This window comes from Bufo gargarizans, chromosome 7 (assembly GCF_014858855.1).
Source record: "Bufo gargarizans isolate SCDJY-AF-19 chromosome 7, ASM1485885v1, whole genome shotgun sequence".
NCBI lineage: Eukaryota > Metazoa > Chordata > Amphibia > Anura > Bufonidae > Bufo > Bufo gargarizans.
The window spans coordinates 197326983-197350963 of NC_058086.1; the positions used below are offsets into that span (position 1 = coordinate 197326983).

The window sequence follows — 23981 nt, forward strand, 5'->3', positions numbered from 1 at the left end:
ATCAGCTGTCTGAAGGGTCTATGATGCTTATACAGAAAATACAGCACATGGACCCCTCTAAGTGTCCACTTAGTAGCCAGTCTGTACCATACTGTGCACTGCCACTAAGACAGCATGCAGGTAGACGGACACTGGCAATGAAGGGGCTGATCGGCTAAAAGCCTGCCCTACCACTGATCCGATATTGAGAATAGATATAATCTCCACACAGGTATTCCTGCACAAGGTACAGAGGGTTTTATTGTGTCTAATTACATTGTTTACAGCTCTCCTGTCATAAGAAAAGAAAATCCATAAAAGAAAAACACACATGCCTTTATACAGTACACAGTAGTTATCAGAGCAAACACAATGCTGTACATGCCGGATGTCTCTAAACGCATTTTAAAAATGCTCGGGGGGGGGGGGTCTTTAAAATCTGTTCCACTTTATAAATAATTGCTTAATTTTACATCATAACGATAATACGTGCTCATTAACTTTCATGATGCTCAGCCACTGTTCTCCGTCAGTCGGACCTCCATCTCACTGCATATTAAAGGGCTTTGCCACTGTCTATTACTAGCTGCACGTGATGGAAACAGCAAATATATACAGCTAGTAATAGGCATTATTGAACCATCGGCACCGTTGTCAAGGGCGTTAATATGCCTAATTTATACTTGCTTGCTTCCCGATGCTGCACTTCCAAAATGGCCTATGTTGGAGGGTCCCATCCATCAACTGCATGGCATCCATTCACTTCCATTGGTGATGGGACTGTACATCCCTAGTGGAAGTGAATGGAGGTCGCTGATGGATGGGACCCTTCATCTTAGGCCATTTTGGAAGTGCAGAGCCCAGAATCAGGTAAGTGAACCTGCAAGTATAAATTATGCATTTTAAACCATCAGACATTAGAGTCGATGATTTATTACTAGCTGCATGTAGTTGTACATGTGCAGCTAGTAATAGATAAGTTGCCAACCCTTTGACTCCATAATTTACTGCACACAGTCCTGTCTTATTTAATCATAGAAGTGGCCACGTGGATCACATCCTAGGCCTGTTTAAGTTGTGAAATGAAGCTTGAACAGCACCGTCTGTGGTGTGGTGATGTCAGCAACTGCAAGCTCTTGTCCATCGACGAGTCCGAGCTCTAAAGGGGAAAGAAGAGAACAGAATATATCAACTCTGTGGATTCATTTACGGAGTTGTGTTGGATTTGTATTAAAGAGGACCTTTTACCGGTCCAGACATTACAATACTGTAGGGCATGTTGAGGAGATTTATTTATTTTTTTAGATCGGCTGCTCCATTCCCTCGTTGTGCCCCCGTTCTGGTTTCCTTCCCTGTATGCTAATCCATACAGGGAGGAGGAGATGGCCGTGTTTCTCAGGGGGCGTCTCCTCCTCCCTGGCTGCGATTGGCCAGCTCACAGGCAGGGAGAAGGAGACGCCCCCTGGGAAACATTGACATCTCCTCCTCCCTGTACCGATGGTATGGGTTAGCATACTGGGTGGGAAACCAGAATGGGGGCACAGTAGGGGAACAGTTTAGCCCATTCGGGGGGGGGGGGGGAATAATAAGCACAAGGACATCTCAACATGCCCTACAGTGCCAGGTACTTATACTGTGATGTTAGTACCGGTAACAGGTCCTCTAAGTTTAAGCATAGATGTTACAAGAAGAAAATATACATTTAAATGTAGGAAATTCTAAGTAAACTAGAAGACCGGCGGGGAAGTTACATAGCAGCATTTTATACCCGGTGGCAATCTGCACATTATGAATTTCATTTTCCAATAAACCTTAGCATTTTGTGTTTTCTTGCGTTTTTGTCTTGAAAGACTGTTCTAGCGGTTCCAAAGTCATTTGCAGTGTCCTCAGGATAAGTCATCAATCAGATCAGTGGGATAACCATTTACACAGTACAACTGATATGTTTTTATGTCCATCAAATGCAATCAGTTAATTCATCTCACTGACAACCTCACCTTTTAATGTCTTGCACAGGTTAGGCCTTGTTCGTTCTTCTATAGATGCTACCGTCTGCAGAACAGAAGGATTTTTTAAGTAACTGAGCATATACATCTGCAGAGACACAGAAGTCTCCACATACAGTGAGGAACAGAAATATTTGAACACCTGAGAAACAGCAAGAATTCTGCCTCTCAAAGACCTGTTACTGCGCCTTTAAAAAGTCCACCTCTACTCCACTCATTAATCTGATTTAGTAGCACCTGTCTGAGCTCTTTAAAGACCCCTGTCCACCGCACAGTCAGTCAGACGCCAACTACTACCATGGGCAAGACCAAAGAGCTGTCAAAAGACACCAGAGACAAAATTGTGGCCCTCCACAAGGCTGGAAAGGGCTACGGGGCAATTGCCAAGCAGCTTGGTGAAAATAGATCAACTGTTGGAACAATTGTTAGAAAATGGAAGAAGCTAAAGACGACTGCCAGTCTCCCTCGGACTGGGGCTCCATGCAAGATCTCACCTCGTGGGGTATCACTGATGATAAGAAAGGTGAGGAATCAGCCCAGAACTACAAGGGAGCAGCTGGTCAATGACATGAAGAGAGCTGGGACCACAGTTTCAAAGGTCACTGTCGGTAGAACACTACGCCGTCATGGTTTCAAATCATGCATTGCACGAAAGGTTCCCCAGCTCAAGTCATCACATGTCCAGGCCCGTCTGAAGTTTGCCAATGACCATCTGGATGATCCAGAGAAGGCATGGGAGAAAGGCATGTGGTCAGATGAGACCAAAGTAGAACTTTTTGGTCTAAACTTCACTCGTCGTGTTTGGAGGAAAAAGAAGGATGAGTTGCATCCCAAGAACACCATCCCCAGTGCTCCAGACTAAAAAAAATATCAAGGAGCCATTGGCTCCTAACCTGAAAAATTTAGGAGCCAAATGACATTTTGAGTTGCCTAATTTAAAATGCATATCATTATGGTATAATAAAAAATAAAATAAAAAAGACATGTCTTACCTTGTGTGGTTGCCCATTTGTCTCTCCTTTTGATTCGTTCCTCTAACCCCATCAATCTTGAGGGTTGTGCACTCATTTCTATGACCTCTCAGACTAGCCAGATACACGTTACTGATCATGCTTCCTTCATCCCTAGGTGCTGGGCTTTGGCTCATTCGATTCCAGGCCTCCACTGCTTGTCTTGGGTTTCTCCATGAAAACTTTTATCTTGATGCTGCTGCAGCCAATCACTGGCCACTGTGGAGATCTGCTCCCCTTGCATCTCATAACCATTTAAAGGGGTTCTGCAGTTTGATTAAACTGATGTAGATATCCAGAAAAATAAAAAACGGAGACAGCACGTCCAAAAAGGTGCAAAAAGTGGAATTTATAAATTCCACTTTTTGCACCTTTTTGGACGTGCTGTCTCCGTTTTTTATTTTTCTGGATATCTACAAGTTGTTCTACTAGGGGCTTTTTACCACCCCTCCTGGAGACGAGCACCCAATACATCATTACCAAGGAGTGCTGTCCACCCATATTTTTTCGTGATTAAACTGATGATCTGTCCTCTGGATAGATCATCAGCATCTGATCAGCGGGGACCGACACCCGGGATCCCTGACGATCAGCAGTTTGAGAAGGCAGAGGTACCGCGGACTTCTCACTGTTTACCGCAGGCCCAGTGACGTCACGACTAGTATCAACTTGCCTGGGTGGGGCTAAGCTCTGTTCACTTGAATGGAGCTTAGCCCCGCCCAGGCAAGTTGATACTAGTCGTGACGTCACTGGGCCAGCGGTAAACAGTGAGAAGGCTGCGGCACTGCTGGAGCGCCTCTGCCTTCTCGAACAGCTGATCGGCGGAGGATAGATCAGTTTAAACAAACTGCAGAATTCCTTTAACATAATGCAAGAGAAGCAGTGGTCAGTTATTGGCTGCAACGGCATCAAACAGGAAGTTTTCATAAAGGGACTCAAGACAAGCAACGTAGGCTGGGGAGCAAATGAGCCGGGACCCAGCAAGTATGATCACCCACAAAAGGTCCTGCTAGTTTCCGAAATTAATGTATACAAACCCTTTAAGGAGTTAATTTTTTTAAGGGCATTTCAAACCAATATTCTTCGATATATGACACAGAATGGGTTCAAATAAACTATCCCCACTGCACTCCTTAAAAAGCCAATCACTTAAGAGAGGTGCCACTGCAACCAGTGACTACATCAGCGGCAGCTGGGGTACAACCCCTCTTCCCCTTACCAGAAGTACAGCACCAAGCTACACTGACACATTGTAACAAACCCACAGCTCTGTCAGGAGGATGGGTTTTCAGCCTCTGTACATATGCGTTTATTCACGGTGTGTTACTACCTCACTATTTTCAAACTCTCTGCTTGCAGTCAGCCACTGGGACACTGAAAACTATCTTTACCTTCTACTTATTACAGCTCAGGTTCCGTTACAATGCATCAGTGTGGATAAAACATGGCGTTTACCACTGGATTGCAGGTTTTGGATGTAAGCATGAGCGTCTGCATTCACCGACAGCAAGCAGACATCCTCAATTTGATGCAGTGTGGCAAGAGGAAAGGGAGGAAGTTCCATTTTAAAGACAAAGGTTTGTCTGGACTGGTCAGCATCAGTGTAGGCCGCTACAAGCCACGTCCCTTCACAAGAACATGTCACTTTATTTGCTAAGTTGTCACACAGCAAACACTCACCCAGCACATAACATGGCCAGTTCCCTTCTCAGGATCTATGTGCACGCCAGCCGACGCTTGTTCCGCCCACCACACTTACAAGCCAATCAGCGAGCAGAACACAGGAGGAGACTCACAACCGTCCAATAGAAACGAGCGTTGTTCGTGCAGTAGAGAATACACATGAAGGGGCGGTGACCGCACGAGCGATGGCCGGGAAAATTACTAGCCAATCAGGGTGAGGTGAAAGACTCTACTCCAAACTTGCAAGACTACTGGAAGCGGGAGCAAAAGATGCGGGAACCCACTATGCAGAGTTGTGTGAGGGGCGGGCGGATCTTCACCCAGCAGACGTCTGCTGGATAAAATTTCTTAAAGATGCAGAGCAGTGGAGGGTCGAGGCGCAAATGGCGACAAGACGACAAAGAGTTGCAGACCCTCCGTGATTTCTAAGTGGGAGAACTTGCAAATTTGCAGGGTGTTCAAATACTCCTGTTCCTCACTGTATGTTCTTACCTGTAGATACAGGGTCTTATTCTTCCCATCCAGAGTTGCAGTGATGGCAGGAGACTTCATCTGTCTACAGGGAAACACAACAGCAGGGTGGTCAGTGGGATTGGCATAGTTTAGGCTTTTTAGTTGTACCTGCTCTGTACACTGAAGTAAGTGAACCTGAATGTTTTCTAAAAACACAAAGGGGGATTTAACATGGAGGCGAAGTCTGTTTTGCTTGACTCTGCATTGGCTTACTTTGCTATTTGTTATTTCTTTAAAGAGAACCTTTCATCAGTTTTGACATAGGCTAATTATGGTATTACCTTGTAGGGCGGCCCCCACTGATGCCATGGGTGTTTTTTCAGGACAGGTCATCAATATGATAATCCCAGAAAACCCCTTTATATCCAAGTCTAGAAATGCTACTCCCACTTTGCACAGTGATAAATCTGGAGTGAAACTAATTAAGATCACAAACCATGCCCTTTCCCACCCATTTTTCAAAACTGGAGTGGTGTAAAGTAGTACAGTTTTGGGGCAAGTAAGCCCAAAATGTCACAAAGCCCTATTTTACAATACTTTGATACCACAGTTCTGGACTATAGGGTTCAATACATTACCCCCAAAGGATGAAGGACAGGGCCAAAGAAAACAGTTAGGCTAAGGCTAAAAGGTGACTTCAGCCACGACATGCACCTCACAGCCAAAGACAGCAGAATAGCGCAGTCTACTGGCAAAAAAAGCCAGAAAAACAGAAAGCAGCTCAAATGGAGTCCAAAGATGAATCTGTCGAACTCTGGTTGACTAATTAAAGTGAATGTATACATTGTGGTATACGTCTGAATATGGCTTATGGGTGATGAAACATATACCCCCAACGTAAAGCCCAGTCATTAATGGGGTTCTGCACTTTGTTTAAACTGATGATCGATCCTCTGGATAGATCATCAGCCGATCAGCTGTTTGAGAAGGCAGCGGCGCCCCAGCAGCGCCGCGACCTTCTCACTGTTTACCGCTGGCCCAGTGACATCACGACTAGTATCAACTGGCCTGGGCGCAGCTAAGCTCTGTTCACCCCCGCCGATCAGATGCTGATAATCTATCCAGAGGATAGATAATCAGTTTAAACAAACTGCAGAACCCCTTTAACTCAATGTGAACCCAGCCTTACTGCCGACTTGTGGTTGGTACCTAGAAACAGGACAGCAATAATGCATTTTCTGAAATGTATGTAAAGATCTTGGATCTATCGAGGTGATGCTGAATCAAGTATTACTTACAACGATGTGTCATTTACTAAGTAATCTAAAACCTCTTGGAGTTTAGCAGATGGAGGAAACTGGATTTTTTGGGGGAGCTGGCTGCAGGCTGGACAGTTTTCCTGTTAAAAAAAAAATAAGAATTAACAATATCCATTAGCAAAATTTTAGATCTGATTATCACTATAATTCGTTTTTACAGTAAGATTTCAGCTTCTTCACAGTAAAGGGGTTTTCTAAGACTTTACTACTGATGATCTATCTTTTAGTCAGACATCTATCCTGTGACAACAAAGTATCGGGCACGATGAGATATAAATACCCGATGCCTTATTACCCCCAGTGTATATGGGCACCTTTGGATAGGCCATACACATCTGACGACTGGGGTCCAACCCTTAAAGATCAGCACAATGAATGGGTCCCAGAAGACCACTTTAATGGGGTTGTCTCACTTCAGCAAATAGTATTTATTATGTAGAGAAAGTCAATACCAGGCACTTACTAATGTATTGTAATGCGATTGCTTCCTTCGCTGGCTGGATTAATTTTTCCATCACATTATACACTGTTTGTTTCCATGGTTACGACTGCCCTGCAATCCAGCAACGGTGGCCGTGCTTGCCCACTGTAGATAAAAGTGCTGGACTATGCACACTCATGTGGTCCCAGCCACAAGACAGGCTGGCACTTTTTCCCCATATTGTGCAAGCATGACCACCGCTGTTGGATTACAGGGTGGTCGTAACCATGGAAACAAGCAGTGTATAACAATGGAAAAATGAATCAAACCAGCAAAGGAAGCAATATGGATAATAACAATACATTACTAAGTGCCTTGTATTAACTTTGTCTACATGATGAATGCCATTTGTTGAAGTGACACAAACCCTTTAAGGCTGGTAAGCACACATGCAATCTTTTGAGCCAAATCCACCAGTGGATCCAGCAGGACGGAGACGCACGAGTCCTTCCTTTATATAGCCCTTTCTTTAGAAACCAATTTTTGTTTGACTAAAAAAACAATCAAAAATTGCCTCAAATACTGCAGGTGTCTTTTTATTGTCCACTGCTGCAGTATCTTGCATCACGTGTCTAATGTTTACATCCAAAAATCAGTAATGAGGATACAGCAGCAACATAGAATGGGCACTCAGTTCAGTATGTGGATACGCACACACCTCAATAAGGTGCATCTGCATAGAGCAAAGTACGATACATCCCAAAAATAATCTAGGATACTAGGGTACAACAGGGTCGGACTGCTGCACATTGATGAAACTCCAACCTACCTGCAGGGGCCAATGGTCGCACGACTTTTTGCAGCCTGCGGAAGCCAGACTGCGTGGGTGCAACCCTTGAGGGTAGGTTGCCAAGTAGAAAACTGCTGCAGTATTCAAACTGATTGTCAATGGCTGCACAGTTTTGCAGGTAAATGCAGTGTTATCTGACAAACCCACGTGGCCGCAAACCACAAAATGAAGAAAAAAAATAATGCATATCTACAATGAAACCACACCTGGTAAAACAAAACAGGGAATACTCACCGATCCACTGTCATGCCCATTCCATCAATTACAAGGTCACCCTCTGGTCTCTACTACCTGGTGCCTCTCAGCACACAGGAAAATGCCCGTGCAGGCCCGAAAGGGGAGGGGGGCACTGCTGTGGCCAGTGACTGGCTGATCAGACATTTCCGGTGTCAAGAGGCAAAGGGGACCTGTTAAGTGTCGGAATGGCTGTAACAGGGGATCTGTGAGGGTTTGTCCTCCAGACAACCCCTTTAATGGTTCACTGTAAGAGGACAACATGACATCTTAACATACCTTCCTTTCTGCTTCAAAGGTGTACGTGTACAGTCCATCCACATCGTTAAACACTAGGTAATTATTCAGCGGAGTATAAGCGCTGCCCCACAAAGAAAAAAAAATGAAAGTTGTTGGTAAAGCTTAAAGGGGTTCTGCAGTTTTTTTTAAACTGATGATCTATCCTCTGGATAGATCATCAGCATCTGATCGGCGGGGGTCAGACACCTTGTACCCCTGCCAATCAGCTGTTTGAGAAGGCAGGGGCATTGGCAGTAGCGCCGCGGCCTTCTCGCCGTTTACCGCAGGCCCAGTGACGTCACGACTAGTATCAATGGCCTGGGCGGGGCTAAGCTCCATTCAAGTGAACAGAGTGTAGCCCCGCCCAGGCCATTGATACCAGTCGTGACGTCACTGGGCCTGCGGTAAACATCAAGAAGGCCGCAGCGCTACTGCCAGCGCCGCTGCCTTCGCAAACAGCTGATCGGCGGGGGTGTCGGACCCCTGCCGATCAGATGCTGATGATCTATCCAGAGGATAGATCATGTTGTGCATTTTCATACGTATACAATATTATCTAATGACATTATAACCAATAAGGTTGTTTCATGGATAAGCCATGACGTGATAAGGATTTATATCCTTGAGGCACACCTGCTGTATGAGGTTCAATATAATATATCTCTGTATGGTATATTTAGCTCACAACATATGTTAATCAATAATTCATATAATGTGTTATCTATGTGTAACAATGTATCGATTTATATATTTATGTTATACCATGTATTTATCATTTAGAAGGTATTGTAGAAGATACAGAAACATTGAAGTAAGTTTATGTTAATTGGATTTCTGAGGAGAGTAAATGTTATTTCAAAACAATAGTTATTCATGGATGTAGATAAGTGAAATGTACAAATTCCGATGCCAAGCATCAAAGCAGTTATATAAAATTTTCATCAAGTCAACCTATATTTCAAAAAGATAGGAGAAGACAGCCAACTCCAACAAGTCCAGGATATAGGTAATTAAAAGTGTCAGGAAAAGACCTTCCTCAACGATTTATATTAAGAAGGTCAACGAGGTCATGTGAACGTATTAGGGCTGAAACGATTACTCAATTTAATCGAGTAATTCGACACAAAATAATCCTCGATGCAAAAGGATTCGTTTGTGTCATGTGACCATGGAGCGGGAGTGAAGCGCTTGCTATTGCTCACCGCTCAGTGGTCACCCGCTGGCCCGCAACGCGCTGTACTGGATCCTGACACATCGTACTGGATCCTGACCCGACGCTGTGTGCTGAGTGGCTGGCAGCGGAGGAGGCGGGGCGCGAGTGGCGGTACAGATCAGAACTGCTGGCTATCGGCGGAAGGCTGGTAAGTGACTGCATGTGTGGAGGGGCACTGTGTGATTAGTGCTCACCATGTGTGTCCCAGCACGGAGAACCCCTATGATAACACGTTTACCACCCAGTGGTGGAGCATGGACTTCTAGTTGGAGCTGTGTCACCTGTGCCGGAATGGCCAGAGGATGATAGGGGTAGTAGTGTTCACTGGCCTTGTTTAGAGGGGCTGATGATTGGCAGCATAGGGTGTTAGAGCACCCCCTGTCGTTAGTGGCTGGTTCAGCGTGGTTTGGGTTTTGTTTCCTTTTAGTTTCTGATGTGGGTATATCCCTGCACTGTGACATCACCGAGCGCACTATCCCTGCACTGTGACATCACCGTGCGCACTATCCCTGCACTGTGACATCACCGTGCGCACTATCCCTGCACTGTGACATCACCGTGCGCACTATCCCTGCACTGTGACATCACCGTGCGCACTATCCCTGCACTGTGACATCACTGTGTGCACTATCCCTGCTGAGCTGATGGCACAAGGGGAGAGAGCTGATGGCACTGGGGGAGAACGAAGGGCGTTGGGGACTGATGGCAGGGGGTCTGGTGAGTTTTTATAAAGGAAAACAGTCTATTAATTCATTTTTTCTTATTAGAATACTCGATTAATCGTAAAAAATAATCAATAGAATACTCGATTTCTAAAATAATCGTTTACTACAGCCCTAGAACGTATTATTAGATATTTAATTTTAATGCTTAAAAGTTGTGATGTTCATCTGCAGTACTGCAGTGCCATCTGGAGGCAGATGGACAATATTATATTATTTCATTATTTGTTCTATGCCATATTAGGAGTTAATAGGACATCATGGTGTTATTAGCAGGCGAATACACCCACCTTACCTGATTGGGAATCCCTAATCTAAAGGGGATGATTCTTAGATAAAGGGGGGGGGGGGGAATAATTACTTGTGTGCAGAGCAGCAAGAGAGATCCATATAGATCCATCCATTCAAAAAGAAAACTTCACCAGAAGAAACTTGGATTATTTTTATTGGATTACTAGGAAAGTTCTTCAGAACTGGTCCCATCTGAACTCTGTCTACCTTTGACCCGGTAATGTATATTTTGTTTACTGCTCATGATATTAATAAGATATTTCTCACAGTATATAGCCAATAGTTCCCATACTGTGGGAACATATAGTGTTAGGCGCCTCCATAATGCTGATTATTCTCTTAGCAAAGATGCATATTGTTAATGGAAGATCTGACATTATTTGAAAAGAGGACTAAGCCCTTGGAAAGTTATTTTCCATAGTCCGATTGCCGAGCTGAATATTTTATCATATTAATATCATATATTTTTGATTGGTCATAGGAAAAGAGAGTCAAGGGATAACCGTTATTTCCCTGTATAATCCGTGTTTTATTGCTATAGTCTGTTTGATAAACAGAAGATCCTAAGTTTCTCTTGGTATACGAGTCTGTTTGTTAAAAGTATGACACTGGTTGTCATAAATCACTAAATCACACTGTGCTGATCAGATAGGGGTGTGTTAACACCACCGTGTGGTACATTTTGGGTATTATTTTGTAACTTCATCATTTGTTTTGCAATTGTATTGATTTTATATTCTTTGTTTTATAATAAACGATTATATATTTTTGCATATACAATTGTCCCTTTGTTTCACTGCTTGCGTGTTTATGTCCACCTGAAGGATAATATAAATTTGTAGTTTTTTTTTTATCCTCTCTTTTATATGAAGATTCTTTTTATATAGAAGATATATGACAATCATCAGTTTAAAAAAAACTCCAGAACCCATTTAAGGCAATCTCGATTAGTTTACCTACTTAATAAATAGAGAGGACATGTTTACCTGGTGGCTATTTTGAACACTTCCGTGGCACAGGCGGCTGAAACACAAAATGCATCATCACATCACTGAGAGACATTACGCTTTCTTTGTACCTGTAGGGTTTGGATTTTTCACACCTGACACTCAGTAATAACAGGCAAGGGGGGCGCACTGACATAGTCAAGAGCATGCTCTGTCATTGTAATCCTGCCTGTGATGATAATGAGATGGCTGCTGAGAAGAAATGTCTACAGAACAGGGAAGTGTCAGCCTCTTATGAGGTTCAGAGGGAAAACAGCAGGATTGCAGGATTTTTAATAATATAGATAGTGATGTGGAAAATAACGGAAAAAAAAAAAAATCTATCTAACAAATATATCTAACATAAAACCTTATTGAAGATGATAAAGTTGAATCAGGATTCTTTGGTATCCAATCCTAAATTAATCCAGCAAAGCTCTTCGACATCCCATATAAATGGAAGCCTGGCACTAGTGTGAACAGAGCCTTATAGATCCCTGGGTATTAAGATCTATCTTAATATTAAGTTATATATTTATATATCATTTTTTTGTTTTTATTTTATGACTTGTATTTGTTATACCTTTTATTCATATGTACTGTAATTGAAAACTACAATAAAAAGATTTTTTTTTAAATCTATAAACCAGACATATTACACAAGCTTAACGACGAGACACATAGGTCTGCATTTTACCCGTTTTTACCTGCAATTACTGCATTTGTAGATGCTACAGCGGGGATGATTCTCTTCACAACACCTAAGAAAGAAATGCACTATAAAGACACTGGACTGTCTAATGTAAATGTGGTTTGAGAAACTCATAAAATGGTCTGTGATTACATTTTCTCATAGCTTGCCACATGATCTAAGGGTGGACGAAACAACTCCAATATGGCTGTAAACTTTATGGTCAAGCTCCTGTCAGCGTTTCATTACAGAGCTGTACCTCCCCCATATCGGACAATGGAGGCTGAAATTCTGTATTACAGCACTACTACCTCCATTAGAAATATGCTGGCAGTATGGCTCTGCAATAGGAAATGCACCAGCAAGGTGGATTTTTTACACATCTCTTTTTACAATGCACAGTTTTCTGGGCTCACCTTGGGTAAGTCTGTACGTTACGCCTCTGATATTATACTGTGCCGCCCGTGCCAAAGAATTTTTAAAAATCCACTGTATATGTTCAGGGTCATCTCCATCCAGTGCTATTCCTTCTGCAGAAAGAAAGAAATCCAGCTTTATATTAAAATATACTATATTGAATGCAAGTGCACTAAAAGGGGTTGTCTCACTTCAGTAAGTGGCATTTATCATGTAGAGAAAGTTAATACAAGGCACTTATTAAGGGATTTTCCATATTGCCTCCTTTGCTGGCTGGATCCATTTTTCTATCACATTATACACTTCTGGTTTCCATGGTTACAGACCACCCTGCAACCCATCAGTGTTGGTCGTGCATACACAGTATTGGAAAAAGCTGGGCAGCACGGTGGCTCAGTGGTTAGCATTGGTGCCTATCAGCACTGGGGTTCTAGCTTTGAATCCGACCAAGGACAACATCTGCATGGAGTTTGTATGTTCTCCCTGTGTTTGCCTGGGTTTCCTCCGGGTACTCCGGTTTACTCCCACGCTCCAAAGACATATTGATGGGGACCTTAGATTGTGAGCCCCATTGGGGAAAGTGTGATGATAATGTCTGTAAAAGCGCTGCAGAATATAGTAGCACTATATAAGTGCATAAAATAAAAATAAATAAAAAGCACCAGCCTATGTGCACTCCCATGGTCCCGGCCACCACTGATGGATTGCAGGGTGGTCTGTAACCATGGAAACGAGCAGTGTATAATGGGACGGAAAAAAAGCCAGCAAAGGAAGCAATATGAAGAATCACAATACATTAGTAAGTGCCTTGTATTAACTTTCTCTACATTATAAATGCAACTTTCTAAAGTGAGACAACCCCTTTAAAAGTGAAAACTGTAATACAGAATGCATCGAGCAAGGAAAGAAAGAGAAAAAAAAAAAAAAAACAACACATACATCATGTGGATATTTTACAACCCTTCCACTTTACCAATATGGATTTTGTAGTACCCTATTCACAAGGATATGCCATTAATTTATAAATCGTCCAAACACCCAAAATAATTAGGGCCACAGCATTGATTTCGCATTCAATCGCCTGCGCTGTTTTTTCCTCCAGAAGACCCGGCCGCCACCCATGGTACTGAAGACTAGCTCATTCACTTGGCTTGAGCCATGCTATGTTCCCTGCACAGAGGGGAAAAAAACACTGAAGGGGACGCAGTGCTCAACTAGTGCTGCAGCCCCTTTATTCTCAAGATCGATGGGGGTCCGTCCTCTGGTATGCCATCCCTTAATAACATAGTAATATCTCTTAAATACCAAATCACACCTACAGCCCAAAGAAATACATTGAGTTGTATGTAACCGGCCACCTCGTACTAATAGCTGCAGCCTCTGTTACGGAGGCTCAGCAGCTTTGATCATTTGTCCTGATATCCACAGATTCACGCTCCTGACGAGCCTATTATGGCGAAACGCGTCGAGTGTGGTGTGGGGATGAATTAATGTTCATATGTGTCTGCATTGCGCTCACACTGCAGTTGAGGTCTGCGGTTCTCAGCCCTCTGCAGATTGATGAGCAACTGCAATTCAGCCTTCTGTTCCACCCAGCTTAGCTTAGATCCATTGATTCGTGCTTGCAGGGCCGATTCTCAGACATCTGATTCACACCGAACGGATGGTTTCAATTGAGATCGGCTTCTGCAGGCAGATGTTTATCACTGGATTAGTCTATCTATAATTTTAGTCCAGAGCTCAATTAGCTGGTAGTGGTTCAGAGCACCTTGACCGCGCCATAGTGCCTGACTCCTGTGGAATTGTTCTAGCACGGCTCCAGCCTGCAGTACAGCACTAGCTTGCGGTATTTCTAGTGACCCCATCCACAGTTGCATCTACCGCAATTGCGGCTTTATAGGTCCCATTCATCGACCCTATACTGATTGGATGGCGTCTTAGAATTTTAATATAGGTTAGTTCCCCTCCCCTTGTTCTGATTAATAAAGTAATAGTTTTAACAGTAATATAGCGTTCCAAACGACAGTGATTTAATTTTGATAGGTGGAACGTATACCCTATACCAGTGAAATATGTATGTAACTGCAGCAGTCACTCGACAGCTAAAGGGGTTTTCCAGGTTCAGGACATTGATGGTCTATCCTTCGGATAGGTCATCAATATCAGATTGGTGGTGGTCCGACACCCAGCACTCCCACCAATCAGCCATTTCAAGAAGTGGTAAAGATTGTATACGTGCTGCAGCCTCTTCACTGTTTACAGGGGTCAGACTACCTAGTGTTTGTGCAGAGTATTGCAGCTTCTTCCTAATCAAGTGAACAGGATGAAGATGCAACACTCTGCACTGCCGCTACTAAGAAGAAAGAGTGCAGGTAGTCGGATCATGGTAAACAATGAGGAGACCACCGTGCTCCCACAAGTGCAGATGTCCCTTCAAACAGCTAACCCCCACTGATCTGATATTGCTGGCCTATCCTGAGGACAGGCCATCATTATCCAGAACCCAGAAAACTTTTATTATAAAGCAAGTCCCCATGTGGCCCAGGCCTTATCCTGTCTGCAGGCATCCGTAACATACAGTACTACAGCACAAATTACACTATGTTTTCTTCAGCATTCTCAACATAACAGGCAATTGCCGTTGACTCACAAAAAATAATAAATAATAATAATATTTTATTTTTATTTTTTATTTTTTTCATACCTCCAAATGGCTGTTCCTTTGGCCACTGCAATAGCCGGACATACTCTATACAGTGCTCTGGTAATCGGGGCATAGACGCAATCGTACACATGGGGAAATTAATCTGGAAACAGACAAAACACATAAGACTGGTGTTCAGAAAATGTGTGACATTTTACAAGAGATTTTACAGGGCGTCAGCAGATTTGTCCTTATGACACTGGCCGACCTGTTACATGTGCGCTTGGCAGCTGAAGGCATCTGTGTTGGTCCCATGTTCATATGTGCCCGCATTGCTGAGAAAATTTTTTTAATATATGCAAATTAGCCTCTAGGAGCAATGGGGGCGTTGCCGTTACACCTAGAGGCTCTGCTCTCTCTGCAACTGCCTGGCCCTGTCAAAGTACAGAGGGAGCAGCAGTTGCAGAGAGAGCTGAGCCTCTAGGTGTAACAGTAATGCCCCTGTTGTTCCTAGAGGCTCATTTGTATATATTAAAACATAATTTTTCACAGCGCACATGTAACAGGTCAGCCAGTTTCATAGGTACAAATCTGCTGCCAGATGCCCTTTAACATTGGTGATGTATCTTTAGGGGTCTGACCCTTGGGACCCTCCACAAATCAGCAAAAATAAGGGGCCCACAGCACTTAGTTGTATACATAGGCAAAGCGCGATATGTATAAGGGTGCAGAATGGACTTTAGTTATACTTTAGTTTGGCTGCAGTATGAATATTTAGGGTGAGATATACATGCCCCCTTTGTTGCTAATATGCCTACTGTATTAGAGGGTAAAGGGACCACTGGTGGGAAGTCTCTTATTAATACTCTCTTTCCTGTCATATCTCTGTGAATACATGGAGTTTGTCATCATCATGTACTTGCATTAGCACAGGTTCACAACACCGGGTGCAGATAGCATAAAAAAAGTTATGTAATTAAATCCGGCATCCTCACCTGCGGTGGGTACAGTTCTAGAGTACACTCCACACAGGCGCTCATTCCTGGTAAGATAACCCGGGCGTTTCCTTTAAAACCTTCTGTACCACCGTCTATTAGAGGAATTACCGAACTCTGCTGCAGTACTCCATCATCACTGTTCAGAAGAGACATCTACCAAGGGAAAAATAAGTAATAAAAAGACAGTAAAATACAAAAAAAAATACTTTAATAGACCATGGGCAACTGTTACTTTTTCTTTTTTTTTTTTACTTTGTCCTTGTTTTAATAAATCTCCTCCAATGTCTCTTAAACTTCAGAGAACCTGCCACTATGACACACAGTAATTAAGTTATGCTAGTGAGTGGTTGTGCGGTGTCTGAATATGGATGACCGATCCTCAGGATAGGTAATCAACATCAGACCATCGGTAGTTTGTACGAGTGGCCTCTTAAACGCGGCTGATCGGTGGGGGTGCTGTGAGTAGAACCCTAAATGATCTAATGTAGACTAACTATCCTGAGGATAGGTCATCAATATCCTGACAATGCATAAGCCCTTTACTTGCAGCCACTAAACACTCCCCCTTCTCAAGTGCCAAACAGGGGGCTGAAGGAATACAGCTGCTGGTTCTAAGGAGTCTCGCCATATACCACATCACTTGTCTGAGCCACTTAGTACCTCTGGATAGGATAATTTATTATTATATGCACATGAGCTCTTTACCAGAAACAAAACTCACTAGTGCCTCCTACTGGTGATAGATAGTATATAGGGGCAGCTGTTTGACACCCAGCGAGTTTTGCGCACAGGTTCCAATTTAATAAATGGGACCTGTGTATTATACTCCCTGGGCTGCCTCGACAACTATACTGCCTGGCATCCCCCTGGGTCTCTGCAAGTCTGATTCATTTAAAATGTCAGTGTTTGTCATATGTAGCAAGCACTTTTTAGGGTGTTTTTAATTTTGTGTAATTTAGTACATGTGTTTTCCACACCAGAGAAACACCATGCCCAAAGCGTGCTATAAGGATGCATTCACACGACCGTATCTATATTGCGGTCTGCAAATGAAGTCCGCGCTGCATTCATTTTTTTATTTTGTGGACCCAATGTAACAATGCCTATTCTTGTCCGCCAAACGGACAAGAAGAGGACAGTTATCTTCTTTGCTGGACTGCAGAACAGACACTCGGATGCAGACAGCACCCGGTGTGCTTTCCACATTTTTTTGCGACCCCATTGAAATGAATGGGTCTGCATCGGACCTGGGGAAAAAATGCGGATCGGATGGGGAGCAAAAATACAGTCGTGTGAAGGAGGCCTTACACATATGCTAATATAAAATTACTGTGATTTCCTCTGCACACAGCTCCATGCATTCTGGGGTACTCCGTAATAATGATCAGTGGGGCCCCCCAATAATATAATACTGAGCTCCTCTCTCAGGCCTCCTGCACACAAACGTGTGCGCCCCCGAGGCCGTGCTGCGGGCCGCAATGCACGAACACCGACCGCGGGGGAGCCGCAGTGGATCGCGGACCCATTCACTTGCCGTTCCGCAAAAGAGATAGGACATAGTGCTTCCAGAGGGTTCCTCAAGTGAATGGGTCCGCATCAGTGATGCGAAATGCCCACGAAGCAGCGCCCGTGTATTGTGGATCCGCAAATGCGGTCCGCAATACGGCCACGGAGCGCTCACGTTCGTGTGCAGGAGGCCGCATGGATAGGTAGTAATAATAGAAACATAGAATGTGTCGGCAGATAAGAACCATTTGGCCCATCTAGTCTGCCCAATATACTGAATACTATGGATAGCCCCTGGCCCTATCTTATATGAAGGATGGCCTTATGCCTATCCCATGCATGCTTAAATTCCTTCACTGTATTTGCAGCTACCACTTCTGCAGGGAGGCTATTCCATGCATCCACTACTCTCTCAGTAAAGTAATACTTCCTGATATTACTTTTAAACCTTTGTCCCTCTTGTAGCAGTTTTTCTTCTTTTAAATATTCTCTCCTCTTTTACCTTGTTGATTCCCTTTATGTATTTAAAGTTTCTATCATATCCCCTCTGTCTCGTCTTTCTTCAAAGCTATACATGTTAAGGTCCTTTAGGGCTACTTTCACACTTGCGTTTAATGCGGATCCGTCATGGATCTGCACAAACGCATCATAGTAACATAGTACATAAGGCAGAAAAAAGACATTTGTCCATCCAGTTTGGCCTGTTAACCGGCAAGTTGATCCAGAGGAAGGCAAAAAAAAACTAAAAACCTGTGAGGTAGAAGCCAATTTTCCCCACTTTAGGGGAATAAAAAATTCCTTCCCGGCTCCAATCAGAATAACTCCCTGGATCAGCGACCCCTCTCTAGTAGCTATAGCCTGTAATATTATTACGCTCCAGAAATACATCCAGGCCCCTCTTGAATTCCTTTATTGTACTCACCATCACCACCTCCTCAGGCAGAGACTTCCATAGTCTCACTGCTCTTACCGTAAAGAATCCTTTTCTATGCATCCGTTTAGAGAATACAACCGCATGCATCCGTTCAGAACGGATCAATTTGTATTATCTTTAACATAGCCAAAACAGATCCGTCTTGAACACCATTGAAAGTCAATGGGAGACGGATCAGTTTTCTATTGTGCCATATTGTGTCAGTAAAAACTGATCCGTCCCCATTGACTTACATTGTGTGCCAGGATCAGTTTGGCTCAGTCTCGTCAGACGGACACCAAAACGCTGCAAGCAGCCTGCAGAGCGGAATGGAGGCAGAACGGAGCCAAACTGAGGCAAACTGATGCATTCTGAGCGGATCCTTTTCTATTCAGAATGCATTAAGTGCAAAACTGATCCGTTTTGAACCGCTTGTGAGATCCCTGAACGGATCTCACAAATGGAAACCAAAACGCCAGTGTGAAAGTAGCCTAACCTTTCCTGGTAAGTTTTATCCTGCAATCCATGTACCAGTTTAGCAGATCTTCTCTGAACTCTCTCCAAAGTATCAATATCCTTCTGGAGATATGGTCTCCAGTACTGCGCACAATACTCCAGATGAGGTCTCACTAGTGCTCTGTATGGACTGTTATTCAATGTGGATAGAAGGGAATATTTACCAGCATCCCATTTAACCAGCGCCTGGCAATAATGGAGTCCAGACCGCACACTATAATGTGGAACTCTGAAAAGGTAAGAAAAGCAGAAGCATACAGTCACGCTCAGAATATACATGTGTGCGTAAAGAACGACGTGAAGTAATCCTCTACCTCTGTAGAAGAATTCATCGTAATCTTGAATCTTTTTATAATGTCTGAAATTTCCATGTGTTAAGGAAAACAATGTTAATTCACAAAAAGTTTCTGGTGAGAAATTGGGGCTGTACTGAGTGGAATGCAACAGAACAGAAGGACTATATCAAAAAGCAGCACATCCCAAAATATCAAATATAACAATTTACTATAGGCACAGCAAAAGAACTAAGTTTAATAATGTATACTATAAAGACCCCATGAGGGACCCCATATCCCTACATAGAAGTGCACCCTTAATTCTTAATAACAATGGTAATAATACCCAGACAGTGCAGCACTTTTGGAAAAGATCTCTGTAATTACATATACACATTGCCACTCCATTCAACTATATGGGACTGCCAACTTCGGTAGTGCCATCAAGATGGGTGGAGGGGCAGCGCACATGCATGACCATAGCTCCATTCACTCAAGGACCCTTGTTCTCGTGATCACTGGGGGGCCCCGCAGTCGGTCTCCAACCAATGTGTTAAGCAAAGGATACGGTGTGACACAACAGTCAGGTATTCTGCTGTTTATAAATTCAGCCGCAACCTCGGCTTTGGGTCTTCCAACATCCTTCGGTCTGAGAAGTAGAAAAAAAATATGTTAGAACCAGAATAGATGCAGTGATATAGCAATGAACATGGTGCCAATACCCAGCAGACTGTTCTACGAAGAGGAAATGCTGTTTAAATGGGTTGTTTCAAAGAGATCCTGTGCCAAAATCTACTATTTGGGTATACGGGTATCAATGGTGTCCAGGAACCTCCTCTCCTTAAAGGACTATTCCCATCTTATAAAGTGATCTTCTATTGCTAGGATATACCATCACTTTAAGAACAACCTCTGGGATCCCACAGATCCAGAAATTGTCGGGGGCGCAGCGCTGTTTTTCCCTGCACAGTGGCCGTCGCGGCCATTAGACAGTGCAGTGCAATCGACTTGTCTCAATTATTCTCAGGATTGGTGGAGACCCGAATCCCCCTTAAATAAACTAAAGCAGAAACCCCCTAAAAAAAAGAGGGGCTCTCACTTACTGGCAGATGCAGCTCGTCCATGTAATACTACATGAAAGTAAAAAGGTGTTGTCTAATGAGATGACCCCTTTAGACCTCATACAGGAATATAAAAAACAAAAAAAAGTCGGCATCACTTACCGGAACAAGAACTGTCTATTCAAATTAGAGACGTCTATGGTGTCCATATCGATGACATGGATCTGCCGAAACCCTGACAGGGCCTGACGGGTGGAGAGAAAGCGGTTACTGACATATCACATAATCCTGTTGGTGCATTTTCATCTTTCCCACTAAACAACTCCTCAGATCAGAGACCAGACGGCTCTAATAGCCCATTACTCAGAAGGCGGTATTGATCCAGTGATGCATTTACTATCAATACTGGGGCACTCATCTCCATCCCTAATTATTCCAGAAACCATCAATGGATGCTTAGCGGACGTCATCATTAGAAAAGAGGGGCATTATTTACATAAAATGGTCATATCTGCCTTCACCGTCTTAGCAGGCAATGATCTGGAAAGAACCGTTCATTCCTGATCACTGCCTGCTCGTCAGAGGAAGTGAGAGCTGCATCTACACGCAGCCATCAGCTCCACTCTATGGAGACGAGACAACGCTATTCTGAGTGCTCGTCCCCACACAGAATGATTGCTTTTGGGCTGCAGATCACTGTTTAGACACCACAAAGTCCTGCTCAGAATGTATGATTTTGTTGACTAGCGGCACCTTTACACCACCTTGGAACACTCCTTGCCAATAACTGCCCCAACTGTTGGCCCTTGTAAAGGGGCCTCGGCCCTCAGTTAAGATATCCATTGTCACAGTAATGTAATAAGTCCTATTTAAAGCTCAGACAATTAGACAATGTCCCTAACAACCCACCCCAGCAGTCCTGGCGTAGTCACTCCACCACTTGTATAAACCATTTTCTATACCATGGGGGGGGGGGGGGGGTTCTCCATTTTATCCAATCCCTACCCGTACAAAGGGTCCAATGAAAATAAACTTAATCACAAAGCCCTAAGTCCGTGTGTGCTAGGAGCAGCCTTGCTAATCTCATCTCTACTGTAAGTTTACACCGCATAGACTTATACGCACAGAATATAAAATAAATTACCAGATTTTTGAGGAGTTCACACCCCAGTCCCCCAGCTCCAACAACCAGTAGTTTACAGGTTTCTAAGAGAAACTGCAGAGACTGGAAAGAGAGAAACAGATTAGTACAAACACGTAAAGGTATGAAAGCTATATAGTATATCTGGGGCAATTATAGGGCCTCTACTTGTCCAGCTGGCAAAAAAAAATAAACTGTAACAAAGGGGTCCGATTTTTAAGTTAAAGGCTATGGACCTCTTCGGAGTAATTTTTTTAAATGATTGCATTTTTAGGATACTTTCACACTGGAGTTTTTTATTTTCCGGTATTAAGTTCCGTCCTAGGGGCTCAATACCGGAAAAAAACTGATCAGTTTTATCCTAATGCATTCTGGATGGAGAGCAATCCGTTCAGGATTTATCAGTTCAGTCCCTCTTACATTTTTTGGCCAGAGAAAATACCGCAGCATGCTGCAGTTGTCTCTCCGGCCAAAATTCCTGAACAGTTGCCGGAATGCAATTTCCATTAAAATGCATTAATGCCAGATCCGGCCCTAAGTGTTCCAAAAAAATTGATCCGGTTTTGCGGCCTGCGCAGACCTTTAAAAATGTGAAAAAGATAAATACCGGATCTGTTTTTCCGGATGACAACTGTAAAGACGGATCCGGTATTGCAATGCACTTGTCAGACGGATCCGCATCTGGATCCGTCTGACAAATGCATCTGTTTGCGTCCGGATTGCCGGATCCGGCAGGCAGTTCCGGCGACGGAACTGCCTGCCGGAATCCTCTGCCGCAAGTGTGAAAGTAGCCCTACTCATTTTGGGCTAAAATCATTTTTTCGATTGTTCTTTATTAAACATTTTCAGCCATTTGTGATATAGAGGTAAAAAATCTGTCAGTTTATTCTGCACCATTGTACTTTTTCTAAAGGGCACATGTGATCCATGTCATTTTGATACAGCCATGTATATGTTTGGTTTTTCCTGTGCAGAATTTTAATAAAAACCTTTTCACCATAAAAAAAAAAAGTCTGTTTGCAAAGTACCACTTCTCAGTCCCGTCAGCTGATGGCTCATGTGAAAATGGTTGAAAAAGTTTAATAAAGACCAATAAAAAAAAATTATATATTTTTTATTTTTAGCCCAAAATTAATAAAATGAAATAAAAAACAACTGCCCCAAAGGTGTACATAACCTTTAAAAAATATTAATACCGTGCTGATCCTGCATCTCATCTACAAAAAAAATATGTTTTTCATTAGGAGAAAATAAGGCATAACTGTATAGCTATGGGAATAACAGACAGACACTTTCGAGCATGCCCTCAATTGCAAACATTAAAAAAAAAAAAAAAAAAGTGATTTAAAATATCTTTTTTAAAAATATATATACAGCTTCTATGCAACCCTGTGTCTCCATGGCTACAGAACCCTCTCTCCCATTCTTCCACTGCTTCTTAGGGCTCGTTCACACAAACGTTTTTTGATTTCCGTATACGGAACCATTCACTTCAATAGGTCCTCAAAAAAAACGGAATGCACTCAGTTTCCGTATTTCCGTTCCACAACATTTTGAGTCAGGTCCTATTATTATCTGCAAATCACGTTCAGTGGCTCCATTCAAGCCAATGGGTCTGTATAAAAAAATAATAACGGAATGCATACGGAACACATGTGTTTGGAATGATTACAAAGTTCCTGTTTTTACGGCAATACGGAACGGAAATGGAACAGATCCAAAAAACAGACCGCAAAACCATACGGTCGTGTGAACAAGCCCTTATTTGGGATTTGCGTGGCCCCGAGCCCATCTAAAGGTGCCGCAGATCACCCAATGAACGAGCGAAATGGTCATCGGGTGAAATGATCTGAGGTGTGGACACCGCAATCATTGTTCCTGGGCAGCAGCAGATCGACCTGTCCAAACAGCACTCTGCGACCCAGGAGCAATGATTTTGTATGGGGATAAGAGACAGCAGCAGCCGTCGCTCGTCCTCATACTGTGGAGGCGATCGCTTCGTGTAAATGCACCGCTTCACCGCCACGTAACGAGCAGCCGGCGGTCGGGAAGGAACGCATCCTTCCCGACAAAGGGCTGCTCCTCGCGTAGTCTCAATGCAGCATAAGATGTATGGAACAAATAAGAGCACGACTGACGGATCAGACTACACACAGGAACTGTTTGTAGTCTGTAACCATGGAGACACACAATTCTGTAAATGCCAAACAATGGAATATTTTTTTTTTTTTAAGAAAGGCCAGATGCTTCTTAGAAGAAATAACATAACATGCTTGCAATGGGGGGCGCACCAATCCGTCCGTCAGTCCGTCCTCTGCTCGCGCAGGCAGAACAAAGCTCATCACAAGACACAGAGGGAACAACAACGTCAGC

At 43.3% G+C, this 23981-nt stretch overlaps 1 protein-coding gene across 4 annotated transcripts in view; it reads right to left on the reverse strand.

Moving 5' to 3' along the window:
* Nucleotides 1-214: 214 nt before the first annotated feature.
* The window catches only part of UBA3 (ubiquitin like modifier activating enzyme 3), a 28572-nt gene continuing 4805 nt past the window's right edge, over nt 215-23981 (reverse strand). For all 4 annotated transcript variants that reach the window (XM_044300704.1, XM_044300703.1, XM_044300705.1 and 1 more), the window contains 15 exons: nt 21612-21692; nt 20630-20712; nt 19975-20055; nt 19446-19489; nt 19296-19360; nt 16194-16349; nt 15259-15361; nt 12554-12667; nt 12154-12207; nt 11447-11483; nt 8235-8316; nt 6430-6530; nt 5171-5234; nt 1977-2031; nt 215-1138 (listed from right to left, as the gene is read on the reverse strand). In XM_044300704.1, the coding sequence (XP_044156639.1) occupies nt 1050-1138; nt 1977-2031; nt 5171-5234; nt 6430-6530; nt 8235-8316; nt 11447-11483; nt 12154-12207; nt 12554-12667; nt 15259-15361; nt 16194-16349; nt 19296-19360; nt 19446-19489; nt 19975-20055; nt 20630-20712; nt 21612-21692 (1209 nt within the window). In that variant the 3' untranslated portion in view covers nt 215-1049. The remainder of the gene's footprint in view (nt 1139-1976; nt 2032-5170; nt 5235-6429; nt 6531-8234; nt 8317-11446; nt 11484-12153; nt 12208-12553; nt 12668-15258; nt 15362-16193; nt 16350-19295; nt 19361-19445; nt 19490-19974; nt 20056-20629; nt 20713-21611; nt 21693-23981) is intronic.